The sequence below is a fragment of the Perna viridis genome, chromosome 5 (genome assembly GCF_037379345.1).
Source record: "Perna viridis isolate PV_CMFRI_1.1 ecotype Kerala chromosome 5, ASM3737934v1, whole genome shotgun sequence".
Lineage (NCBI taxonomy): Eukaryota > Metazoa > Mollusca > Bivalvia > Mytilida > Mytilidae > Perna > Perna viridis.
This window is the reverse complement of record NC_142449.1, coordinates 32,587,249-32,601,414: the sequence shown is the minus strand read 5'-3', so window position 1 is coordinate 32,601,414 and position 14,166 is coordinate 32,587,249. Positions and strand designations below refer to the sequence as shown.

The 14,166-nt window shown below is 33.6% G+C and overlaps 1 protein-coding gene across 1 annotated transcript; it reads left to right on the top strand.

Annotated features, from left to right (window-relative positions):
* The first annotated feature begins 7,792 nt into the window (after positions 1 to 7,792).
* LOC148617123 (uncharacterized) lies at positions 7,793 to 9,313 on the top strand. Its single transcript, XM_088584445.1, has one exon. It carries the CDS (start codon positions 7,940 to 7,942, stop codon positions 9,311 to 9,313), a length of 1,374 nt encoding a protein of 457 aa, XP_088440571.1. The 5' UTR covers positions 7,793 to 7,939.
* The last annotated feature ends 4,853 nt before the right edge of the window (positions 9,314 to 14,166 follow it).

Genomic DNA, 14,166 nt, shown 5'->3' with positions numbered 1-14,166 from the left:
CAGGAGTGCGCGCGAAAGGGGTGGGGTGGGGATGGGGCTTTCTTTTTCCTGTTTTCTTTTCAACATTTCTTTCATTACTTTATCAGATTCGCTAAAATCGTAATTGTCTTATTCATTACGTCCACAGTCGTAATAATTTAATGTAGTATCGTATCTTTTCAATACTTTTTATTGTTTTTAAATATTACATTACGTCGCAAAATAGAACGTTACTTTGGAAATCGTCAAAAATGCGCTTTGTGACTTTTTTGTTAGACACGGTTTTACATAAATATATAACCCATTTGTTAAGCCAAAGAAAAAAAATGAAATGATAAAACCAAAGAGGAGGATGAATACATTCTTAAGTATATGAAGAAATCGACTCAACACCATTTGCCTTTTTGAACAATTCGTTCGAATTCCGCATGGTGTACGCGTGATTAAATAAAATATACAAATTTTAGATGTGATAGTATGGTTAGACACAGACAAAATGCTGCGCTTAGATACTTGTTCAATCAAGAACTATTATTTTTAGAATATACTATATGCAGCATATATACATGTAAAATTCAAAATTTCACAGTTATTAGTTCACTCAAAGCTAACGTAAAAGCTTTTGATAAAGACCGGGTAGCACGCAACTTGAAGATACCGTCGGAAAAAAAGACAACGTGACATCACAACATACGTGCGTATTTATCTACTTTTAGACAATAAAACTCATTATTTCTTTTAGAATAAACATGATATTCTGAATATTTATTCAGTCCTTTAAGCGTGAATATACTTTGGTAAAAATACTATTCGTTGCTATATTTTACAACGGTAAGCAAGAAAATAGCCAATGGCCAACGTCGAAAAAATTAAGATTTGTGACATAATTAAAATACGGACAAAAAGGCTTTTAACAAAAAGACTGATTGAACATTTTATATATATTTTCATTGGGGTTATGTAATAAATTGTCAATATAGTTAATAAAAGTCCCGATTAAAAAAGCTGTCCGGATACCTTTAAAAAAATGTCTAAAATTTTGTCTTCAAATCGGTTTATTTCCATTTTTACAATGTCCACATCAAAGGGGAGACATCTGTGATATTGTAATACGCTTTGAACTTATCATTACGTCCTGAAAAATTATGACATCGTCTGAAGCACAAACTTCTCTTTCCAAAAAAGTTGGTTTTATCAAAATACGCCAAGAAACAACTTAGATATATTGGTGAAATGGGAAGCAAGCATTTCTTAATGTTACCCGTTCACATATGAAAATGGACGTTCTTGTGATCGAATAATGCTTTCCCTCCAAAATTAACGGGATCTTTCAAAGATTTATGATTGTAATTCTAAAACAGCAAACATTTTTGCACATTTTAATATCTATATTGCCTTTGATAACTCCACATTCTAATAGTAATATTTCGGTTTTCGTACAACAACGTACGCAACGTCTTATTGTTTTGTTTATTGTTTTGGTTATGATTCCGATTTAATGTACAATTCTAATTTTTTTTTTTTTTGCTTATTAAATCATGGAAAGCAAGAGGCAAATTTTGGGACGTCGTGTTTTCGGATTTAGCTAACATTGCCCTTCATTCTTATACTATCGTAATCGGAACTACTTCATATATATATCATTATAAATACATTGTACCTGAAATAAAAGCTTTGCATGCATTCTGTACTTTTATTCCTACAATAAAAATAACATAATATATCTTACTTGAACAATCCATATTTAAATTGTTTTTCTATTGTGTTATAAATAGCAGAGGTCTCATGGATCATATTGTACCATTGATAAAAAATTGCACCTAGTCCTTGAACCTGAACTAAATGACAACCATCTATAATGTTTTTATGAATGGATAGTGTCTCGACTCCTGTCTTATCTAATCTCATACGCATTATTTGCTTATTAAATCATGGAAAGCAAGAGGCAAATTTTGGGACGTCGTGTTTTCGGATTTAGCTAACATTGCCCTTCATTCTTATACTATCGTAATCGGAACTACTTCATATATATATATCATTATAAATACATTGTACCTGAAATAAAAGCTTTGCATGCATTCTGCACTTTTATTCCTACAATAAAAATAACATAATATATCTTACTTGAACAATCCATATTTAAATTGTTTTTCTATTGTGTTATAAATAGCAGAGGTCTCATGGATCATATTGTACCATTGATAAAAAATTGCACCTAGTCCTTGAACCTGAACTAAATGACAACCATCTATAATGTTTTTATGAATGGATAGTGTCTCGACTCCTGTCTTATCTAATCTCATACGCATTATTTTCTGTCAACTGAGCGCTGAGGTACACAATTTACGGATCAGAGGCCAAATTAATTTGTTCCCTGATGAAATAAAGATTGTGAGAATGTCGGTGTTATGCACCTGCATTATCCTTGGTAAGGTTTTTGCTAGAGGGCACGAAGTTATTGCTGCTGTGGAAAGTTTAGAAGCGGGGACTGTTCAGATGTTAATCTACCAGTGGCGGATGTAGATGGATGGTTCTGGTAGTTTGGTCCTCCTTTTCTGCTCACCTGGTCAGAAGTATAGCCATCACCTGGCGTCCGTAGTCGTCGTTAACAATTTTTTTCAAACTCGTCTTTGAAACTACAAGACTAATTAGAACCAAACTTGATATGAATGTTCCTTAAGGTATTCAGCATAGAGGTGATTTAAGGATTTTTATCCGTCGAAAAACATAGCAGAACATAGGGAGCAGACAGAAGTTTTTTTCGCATACCTGCAAATCCGTTGGGTTAAGCCAACTTCTAACACAAATAAAAATTTTTAACCACGATGAGATCTATCTGTGGTCAAATTTTCGTTTTAATCTGTTAGTTACTCCATGTTGGAGTTATTGCCTATCTCGACATTTTTTGCTATTTGTTATTGCAATGAAACCTGTCTAAACCGAATCCCTTTTGGACTTTAAAGTTGTTCGGTTTAGAAAGGAGTTCGGTTTACTCAGGTTAAAATATAATACAATTGATACTTCAAAAAATATCTGGTTTAGACAGGTTTTCAGATTATTTAGGGTTTAGTTTAAACAGGTTTTCGGATTATTCAGGGTCCGGTTTAGACAGGTTTCACTGTACTTAATTTTTTTCTCCTCAGAAACTACTCGACAGAATTTAATGAAAGTGTATATAATTGTCCCTTGAGGATGAGCGTTATGATTTTTTTGTTATTTCATGCATAAATCAGGAAAAAAATGAGAATATATAATGGCCTGGAACCCTTCCCCATTTTGCGAGAATCCCTCGATCTAAAAATCCAACACACACACACAAATTTAAAAATCCCTGGATCCGCCCCGTTCTTGGTGTTTGTGTCAAATGGCTGCAGTCGATTTTTTTACTTAAAAATATTCAATTTACAAATCAATCCACGCCTAGTATGCATATAAGTAGATGTTATTATTTGTTTATATTGCTACATAATGTCGTTATTGTGTATGATGGACGAGATACCGTTATATAACCTTGGTAACGGGATGCATTTCTGCATGAACATTGCTGTATTCGTCATGCAAACGTGTTTTACGTGTCTGGAGACACTGTGGAATTGTAGAATTTGAGATATATATAGAAATTATATACATTATGATACATGCATATAGTTTCTTTTTTATAACCCACAAAATGGGAAAAATCAAAAACATGCATGTCAAAACCCCACCGATCTGACAATAAAACTCACTCAAGGATATCTCCCCTATTTGAAAAGACCATTATTTAATCTCTGCATCACTGGATTTGCTAAGAAATTTTTCAATATAATGTTAGAAAAAATGAGTTATCTGTCCTTGAAATGTTCATTTTCGGTGCATTTCAATGAAATTGTGACTCACCGGGCCAGCATGATATGGAAAATCTTGTCTGTTTTCCTTGATTCTGATGGTGAAAAAAGTCAAATTAAACTATCAAAATGGTGGTTTTTTCATACCATGCTTCACCCACTACCTGATTCTTACAGATACTGACACTTAGTACTTATTTTTTTAATCTAAATTGTTATTATTTCTATAAGTTTAAACTTCGGGCTAGGTTGATGCAGAGATTTTCTGGAGGAATACAAGACCTCATTTTTTTTCGAGAATAAAATAAGAAATACGGGTCTTAATCACGATTGTCAATATAATAAAATGCTAAATAGCTTTATAGTTATTTGGCAATATTGCGTCCCGTGTTTTAATATGATTTGATCCGCCTATGTTTCTTGTTTGGGGCTCTGATTTGTTGTGTTTTGCTTCCTTGTAAATTTTCTCGTAAATCGACTTTAAAAGTGACAAAAAAATACCCGCGCTTGAAAGTCACACAACATTCATTGGCATTAAGCTTTGACACAAAATGAGCTTTTTCGGCTTCGTTGATGAACTGCCATAGGCGGATCAAAGGAAGGAGAGCACTTTATGCTGAGATTTTTTTTTATTATATAGATAATCACATAAGCATCCCTCCCGCCCTCGTTTTCTGAATTTCTCTATTCACTACTGCCTCAGTCTGTGCGTCTTTAAATCTGGCCATGTTGTTAGTACATTGTATATATAAAAAGGCCTTTTTGAATTATTGGAAATAAATCAAGGCAGACTAAGGCACCGAATTTTTTTTACTAGGCGGGCTATTTATTTACTCAGCCATGGACAGAAAAAAAAATACAATTCAATAGTTTCCCCATTATTTAACAATGTAGCTTTTCAAATGATTTTTTTTATTTCAGGCTGCTGCTGGAAAAAAATATATCCGCTCTTGCGAAAAAAAAATCTAATTCAACATATCCTAGGCCCCCTCCAGAATGGTATGTACCTAGGAGGATAACAGATAGGTATATCATTCTTGATCTGGGAGGCAATTGCAACTATCAGATCTGCACGAGTGTAGGGATCTGTGCTAATTTTTATTTTCTTTTTTTTTTAATTAAAGCTCTTGTTCTCTTTTGATTATTCTTCATATGGAGGATGGTGACTGTTAGTATCAACTTTTTTAGGCCAATTTTACAAAGTTTGGAGACATTATTAATTAAAACATGTGTTCGTGAGAGAGTGAAAAAAGCTAAAGAAACTATTTTGTCAACACGTCAGTTTTTTAACAGATGTAATTATTCCAATGAATGTCCAAGGTCTGACTGCCGGTTCATAATAACACTGATAATGTTATGCATATTTTTAAATCTTTAAATGGACTTTGAATCTACAGGCTGGACTTTGAATCTACAGCGCTGGACTTTTTAAATTACAATCTCTTATCTCTGTGAGACCAACAGGGCTCCGTAAAAACCTGTGTCGAAAGTTAGTCTGAAAGAAATTGCGTTCTTTTTATTATTTATGTCAATGGGACATCGAAAAGTGCATTGTCAGATGCGTGACATTTCAAGCTGTTATTGTGTTTACATGATGATTGTAGTTTAAGTCACACAATTTAGAGAACTTTTAAAACCGAGTTATTGTGAAAGAACCCAATCATAATTAATGCATTAAACGTCATATAAACATGAATTTTATTTGTTGATTGTGCAATCTCGTCTGCAAATTCGTTCAAGGCTACATAAATGCGTTAGTAAATCGCTTGCTTTTATAATGACTTTGTTTTGCGTAACGAATAGCAAGGGCGTACCCAGTGATCTTGGAAATGTAGGGTGGTTCCAGAAAAAAATGCGCGCACAAAAAGAGGGATCCACCACCACCCTTGGACCCGCTAAATATAGAAAAAAAATCCAAAGAGGGTCTCTATTTGTTTAAGATAATGCATTTTGTCCTGATGTGAGTTCAAACTTATAGTATCGGGATAAAAAAAAAAACAAAACAAAACAACTTTCCGGTATAAGGAAAAAGTGCTAGTATAAAGTAGTCCGAATTTCCTCTGACCCTGCAACCCGACATATCAAGATCCAAATAAAAAAAGAGGAGGCTACAGAGGAAATTCGGACTAGTATAAAAATGAAATCCTTGATCGTATTTCGTGAAATATAACGAGAATAGGTATGGCGCACATGTCAAAGAGACAAAAATAACAACGGGATGAAAATGTCAGCCCATGGCCAACCATTAACGGCAAGGAAATCCTCATACCACAGGGCAGGCTGTAGTACTTTCTCGTGATCATAACTCCTTTTTGAAATGTGGTCACTGTGGAAAAATATCACGCAATTAAACATGCACATGCAATTAAAGAGAAGCATGACACAAATCGAGTACACCGGTTGAAGACAAACAAACGGTATAACAATGAGTAACTAGAACGCTAAATTACGACATTTGTGTATTTGACAGAATTCTGCGTGTACAATAACATGAATATAAATTGTTTTGGTCAACGCAATATAATCCACCCTAGCTCTTAGGCTACAAACCAAACGTGGCTTGCAATCAGGTTAAATTTCACTTTTCTAAGAAAAAAATAATAAAAACCCTCGTATATTTCACGCATTTCGTCACAATTTTCAGTTTTACACACACACGTTCCTTTTGACCTTTCTTTGAAGATGGGCATATTTTTAGAAGTATCATCTTCAATAAATATTTTATATTTAATACAACAATTGAAAGGAGCTTAAAAGGAAAACAAAATGGACATAACCCTTGAACTTTTATTTTTTTTTTTAAACCAAGCGCGTCCCGTCCCCACTAGAAAACCATTTAAACCTATAATACAGGATTAAAATTAACCCAATTAAAAGTGTAAATTTATTTTTGATTTATCCCTGTTCAAAATTTTACGTTTAATAGACAATGGCACATGCAATTTTGCTAAATGCAGAAATTTCGCCTATAATTTTCTATGTTCCATTCCTTTATAAATACTTTTAAATTATGTGTATTGCTTGTTTTGGTTCGCTTGATTATGATTGCCTTAGTTTAGCAATACTCTAAGTATAAAAGGCGTGTTATATGTGTGAAAATGTTATTTGCATGTTAAACTTGCTCTCAATGGTGAAAGGAATTTGTAGATACGTTAGACTTAGCCGATTCGGAAATTCGTGTTTTTTATCAGAAGCAAAACATGTTCAAATCGAAAAAGAAAGTTGTGAGATAATTTAGTGATTAATTTTAGTTTTATTTAGTATTATGTATTTAATTTCATTTAATACTCATTCTTTATTTTTTCTTTACCTTCATGATATGTGAAGAATATTGCGATGTTTTGAGAAAAAAATAAACAGCAATATTATATCTTATTTTTATACTGAAAAGGGGGGGGGTGATTTTTTCGAAAAAGATAAAATTATTCCAAATTTGAGCACCCAAAAAAATTTACACGCCATGGACAGAAAAATTATGATTCAATATTTCCCTCAAAACTTATATATATGTAGATAATCAAATGTTTTTTTTAAACTCAGTCTACCGCTGAAAAAAGGTAATGGTTATTTTTTCACGGTTTCGCGAGAAAAAAAAATCATCTTACTCAATATAAAATTCGATAAGAAAATGACTGTGCCTAAAAAACAGTGTTTGTAAAAGGAAAAATAATATTGCTACACATATTGTTTTTTTTTTGTTTTTTGTTGTTTTTTTTTTTATGAAGCATTACATTTGTTCAATTTTCCCGCGGAAACGTTAAGTATATATTTAGAAACCATGTGACTTACAGCTAAGTCTAATGTTGTGATCACGTGACAAGTAGCCAATTACGTCAAACGGGCTCAAAAGTTGTGTACACTTTTGTTTCAGTGTTAATAAGCATGTGGCACTTAAAGGGACAAGTCCTAAAATGCATAAAACTTAAGACTCTTTCACATTGCAATCTTATTTTATTGAATATTTCGTAATTGCGCACCTAAAACGACGGTGAGCCTTGTCCTTGACCGTTACGTGAACTGTGAAAATGGAAGGATCACGGAAGGGCTTTTGTGTTTGTAATATCAAATATATACCGGTTTAGCGTAAAGTTGGGTTGTCAGTATTAAATATCTGTTCTGAACGTTTCTATATTATGCTTTCTCACAAAGATGAACGCGACACGGAACTTAATTATGAAGAACCCGACTATAGGCTATTTTTACCTAGGAATTTATCGTACGGGGAAGAAAGTGTTCTTGACAATTATTCAGTCTCAGCGGATTTTGTAGCAAACAGAAGAAACACGCCTGAAAAGGGATCATCATTTGCAACAAAAACAAAGATTGTGTACAAAATTTTTAAGGATACTATGTCTGGATTTAGGGATTGTGTAACAATGAATGGAGGTACGGATTTAGTTGAGGACGAAGCAGACGACGTTTTAGAAATGTCAGGTAAAAGAGTACTGTTGGATGAAAGAGATGAAATTTTGAATTCAAACGATTCTGATTTTAGTGACCAGGGTGTTTTTGTTAATATGATAGATGATCTAGACTCATTTTTAGAATCAAATGATACTAATTGCAAATCAGCTGAGAGTGATTACGCCGATTCAATCAATAGTCCAGTTGATGATGCTGACAACCTTGGCGAAGGGCATGGGGCTTCAGAGGGAAACGTTGAAGAAGAAAAGATGAATTGTGATGAGTTTTCTTTAAATACTAATGGCATTGATGGAAAAATTATTCCTCACATAAAAATTGATGGAACTAAACCCTTAAAACTCGATTCTGCTTATGATTTTGGGTCTCAAAAATCAATTACTGAACTCTTGAAAGATGATGAATATGTTGAATATGAAGAATCAGAGTTTAACTTTAGTAAGGCAGAACTTCGGAAGTCCTCCTCTTTGAAAAGTAACAAGACTCCTCCCGGAACACCTAGTCGTAAGAAAATGGTGCGTTTTGCCGACGCAATGGGCTTAGATCTCGAAGATGTTCGTCATGTTCTTAACCTTGATGCTCCTCCGAAAATACCGGCATCGGCTATGTCTGATTTAAAAATGGGGTTAGATGAGGAAAGAAAAGGAATAGGGAATCGGTATTTAGCAGCTTGCTTTGTTCAACCCGGTGCTCAGGACGATTTCTTCAAAAAAGTCTTATCAAATAAAGTGTGTTTGGAGAATGCTGTGATAACTCAGATGACAATTACAGGATTTGTTCGCGTGGCAAACATAGGATTCCATAAATCTGTACGAATCAGATATACCACGAACAATTGGGGGACATTCCATGATATTTCGGCATCTTATGTACAAAATTCATGTGACGGACCGACGGACCGATTTTCATTTAGTATAGTCGCACCGGATTCGATTGCAGTGCATGGGAAACTTGAATTTGCAGTATCCTACATCGCGAATGGAGACACGTATTGGGATAATAATTCTGGTCAGAATTACGGTTTTGAATGTTTTGCTAAAACAACTCCAACAGAGAATGAAGATTCTTGGTTACATTTTGTGTAATGTAGGATATCCGTTTGTTGTATGTACAAAATGTAAGTGTAAATTTGATATTTAAGTACATGTAGTTATTACATAAGTTGTTTGCGTGAGAAAGTAACCTTATTAAGTTAATGAAAGATTCCAGTAATGATCTCCATTGTTAGGTATGACAGTGCCATTCATAAGAGAGTAGCTTCCTTCATGAAGTACAATGTATTAGATTTTTACATAATATTTTTAACATTTTTGTCATTGTATGGTGAAAATACCTATGGTATGAGTTCTTGTCTTGGATCAGATGTCTCTTTCTAAAAAATCTTTTGTACATGTGCAAAAGTACCGCACATAAATTGTATATGCTACACTTAATTTATGCGAAAATTATATTTGTATATAGTGTAGACAGTACACATGATTGTATTATTTTACCAATCATGGGGTTACCATATGAATCCAATACGGAAATGTTCAATTTATATTTAATCTCTCAAGATTTAAGTTATAAATGAGTAAATGTGTGATTTTTTTTAAGTGTCTGTAATTTGAGATATAGAGAGTAATCTGCTTTAATTATATTTCATCATCAGAGGGAGATAACTCACCTTCCCCAATCATACCAACCGTCACTTATTCTTCTATAGACCTTTAATCCACATTGTCAAATTCGTGTTTTTTTTGTTTTTGTTTTTGTTTTTTTTGTTGTTTTTTTTTTTTTTTTTTTTTTTGGGGGGGGGGTGGTTTTAGCGTCATTTATTATTTTTTCAATTTTGCCAGATTCTTATAGATCCCAGCAGTTAATTAACTTTCTTATGTGTACAGAACTTTTGTCTGTATATTAAAGAAGGAAATTTTAGTACAGAGATACCTGACTAAACCAGGTCCCTTTCAGACTAGACTAGTTTTGTTTGGTTAAGATACCTGTTCAGATTAGAATGTACTAGAATTGGGACATAGGGGTTTCCTAAGATGTTTGGTTTAGTCAGGTTTCTAGTTTATTCAGGGTACAGTTAAGACAGGTTTCTGGTTTATTCAGGGTACAGTTTAGGCAGGTTTCTGGTTTATTCAGGTCTCGGTTTAGGTAGGTTTCACTGCAATCCATTAAGGAAGTTTTTCTGCATTGTTGCATGGTGCTACAGTAAGTATGTTCTGTCTACTACTCGCGATTTATTTCTCGCATAGTTACTGTCTTTAACCTTTTTCAACTGCCTTTCACATTATATAGCCGGGCATTTGTGGATTAAATAAAGGACATTGATTGTTCAACCAATATAATACCTGCTTGTACGCTGTGGTCATTCTAAAAAAAACTGTTGGACATTTGCCATTACATGTAATAGTTTGAGACAATTTTCTTTGCGTTATTAATAAGGCTTTCTATAATAAGTTTTATCAGATGAGAAGGCAGTATTTATATATAAATTAGTGTAGACATTGTGAACATTTCTTAGTATAAAAATTCTCTGATAAATGGTATACTGTTCGGCACAGTTGGCAGACTAACTCGCATTGTTTTTTTACCCAAGACCCGACTAAAAATGAATGGTAAATACATATAACGTAACACTTCGAGCTGCGCGTCTCAACTAATACCAGAGCTAAAATCGTTCTCATTAAAATCCTCCCCAAAAATGTTGATTCATAACCTTGTTTTATTTTGCTCATACAATTTTAACTAACACGAACATGTAGATATTTTTACCCATCTGCACGTCTGTCTTATTTGTTATTTGTCCAGGAGACAGGATAAAATAACAACAAAACGATCGAAGATTTTTAAATGGTTGCATCTATAGCATGCAATTAATGCAAAATATTTTTGTACCGGAACATTTTATTTTTGGTATCTTATTAATTGATTTTGTATCTGTTATCTTTGTAACATGTATCCATTGGAACAAGTTAACTTCAGTTTACGAGAATGACGCATTTACGATTTCCCCTAACCTCGTATATGATGATTTTCGCCGACTTACCCAACTTTGTCTTTCGGTCCTTATCTTTTAATATTTATAGATTTTATTTAAATAACCAAAAACCAGTGTCCACATTCCAACCTTTATTGCTTGCTCAGCATACTGAGTACGAGCGGACACCGGTATTAAAGTACATCGACTTATCACCAGACCATGAAATATCTACAAGCTATAGACTTGTGTTCTGTTATTTCATTCAAGAAAATTAGTATTTTTGAGTATGACATATTGGATTCATTTACATAACAAATCGATGAATGATTCTTTCATTTGATGCACGGATTCATTTAGTGTCCTCCAAACAAATATCGGTGAGACTTGGAGGTCAGTATTTTCATGGCATTGCTTCTAGTCACGTATGCTTTGGATCTGTTCCATTCCTCTTCCTGTGGGCGATTTCCACTTTTCTTCAAGGTCAAACCTTTGACTTTGTTTCAATGATGTTGATTTAGAGAAATCGATAACTATTGTTAGACCAGGCTGATAGATTCATATTTACTAATTTTGACAATCGTAAAATCAAAACATGATCTTTCATTCTTGTTATATTGTATATATACATTTGTTGTGACGAGTTCTTCCAGTATAGCGTAGATCTTGTACATTTTCATCTGTTAGTACAGGGTCTTCTTGACATATCGTTTTCCTCATAAGTACGTTTTATGTCGAAGTGTTATTTTATTTATTTATTTATTTTGTCTTTTTAAAAAGTAAGTCATATGTGTTAACTTCCGGCAATGCTAGAGGTTTTTTGGCAGGCTATTTTCTGACTTGGTACCATATCTGAGTATGGGGAAACGGAATTCCAACCTCTTTCATGGTAGGAGTAAGCTTCACGATGACATACTTCTGCGGCCTATCTCTACTACAAAGACAAGAGAAAGGATCCCACCCTTACCCCTACCCGATCCCACCACGAAGTTCATGTGTGAATATAATGAAAATTTTGACGACACGCTTTATTTTTGTTGATGTACAATATTGCTCTGAGTAACCGTTATTTTCTCATTTTTCACTATACATGTTGTGAACATTTATTTGTATTTTTACGCCAAAGAATTGTAGTTCGCGGTAGAATTTTAGTATTTTTGAAATACCTCTGTCGATTAGAGTTACGTATATCATATCCGCTGAACGGCTTTGTATGGGGTACGATTTCCAATTTTTAAGCTTCTGAGCTATAGTCATCATTTGGCGTTCATCGTCGTTAACAATTTTTCAAAACTTCACTGACACTACCTGACCAATTAGAACCAAATTTGATATGAATGTTAAGTTAATACTTTTGGTATCATGCATGGAACTGATATCGGGATTTTGATCTGCTGAAAGAGTAATCAAGGGAACCAAGTTTATAGCGGTAATCAAAAGAATATAATCCAAAAACATGGCCGCTGTTACTAAAAATAGAACATAGGGGTCAGACATAATTTTTTTTCGTGTATATTTCCAAAATCATTAGATTTTTGCCAAATTCTGACGTGGTTTAGTGTTCAGCATGATGAGGTCTATCTCTCTGTTGTCAAATTTCCGTTTTAATCTGACCTGCCATGTTGGAATTATTGTCCCTTTTCAATTTTGTTTTGCCTTTTTTAATGTTTTTACCTCCAAATATCATCTCCTCTGATGATTACTCGACCAATTGAAATCAAACTTAGTATGAATGTTTCTTCTTGTGTTCCGCATCGAACGGATGTGAAATTTTTTATAAGTCAAAAAACATATGTCCGCCGTTACTAAATATAGAATAAAGCGGGGTAAGACAAGTTTTCGTATATATCTCTAAAACCGCCAGACTTAGCTAAATTCTGCCATAGGGTAAAAGTATTCAGCACGATGAGATGTATCTGTGGTCAAATTTTCGTTTTATTCTGTGAAGTCATGTTGGGGTTACTGCCGTTTTTCGGCATTTTTTCAATATTTTTAATGTTGTTCCTTTCAAAAATGTTCTCCTTTGAAAATACCTGATCAATTTGAATCAAATTTACTTTGAATATTCATTAGGGCATTCTGCATAGATCTGATGTTGGGATATTTGAACCGCGAAAAACATTGCCGCTGTTACTAAAAATAAAACAGAGGAGTCAGAATATCTCGTACGTCTCCGAAACCGGTAAGTTTAGCCAAATTCTTTCCGTTGCGGAAATGATCCTTATTGTGAGGTCTACAAAAGTCTGCATTGGATCAAAGTTGTCGGACTCTCCTTGTTGGAGTTATTGCCCCTGTGACGTTTTTATATACAGTTTTTCAGCCAGTGTCTTAATAGCTATTATGGAAAGAAACCTTCAATTGCTGAAATGATCATTATGATAAAGCCTACCAAAGTTTTTTGAGTCAAAATTGTGGACAATTCCATGTTATAGTTTTTTTGTTTTGTTTTTTTGTTTTTGAGGGGGGAGGGGGCTATTGTTTTATTTGCTTAGACCTTTTACGATAACATTTTGTTCTGTTTTGTTTGTTTATCGTTTTTTTTATTATTATTATTTCTTTTATTTCCATCGTCCCCTTCCTTGTAATAGAAGTGCAAGTTAGCTTTCCTGACTATGTGAAAATACGGTGTTTTCTGTTAATTTTCTATGGAAAGTTACCAAGTACAGTTCTTATTTATAAAATTAGACGTTGATCATACGTATGATAATTGCTTCACAAAACGCAACGTGGTTTTTAATTAGCAGTCTTTCTAAAAAATCAGACAGAAGTGTGATTCATGCATGTCAAAAACCCACCAAATTCAGTTTTATTTTTGTTCATAAACAGTAACTGATTACGTAACCAGTCTTCGTTTTTCATTTGGTTGTTGCGCTTTTGAGATAAAAATTACATAGATTGTACATGAAATTTTCATCGAGTTCTCGTTCTTGATTTTGCTTCATTTGGTTGCTTTTAGTGGGAGATAAATGT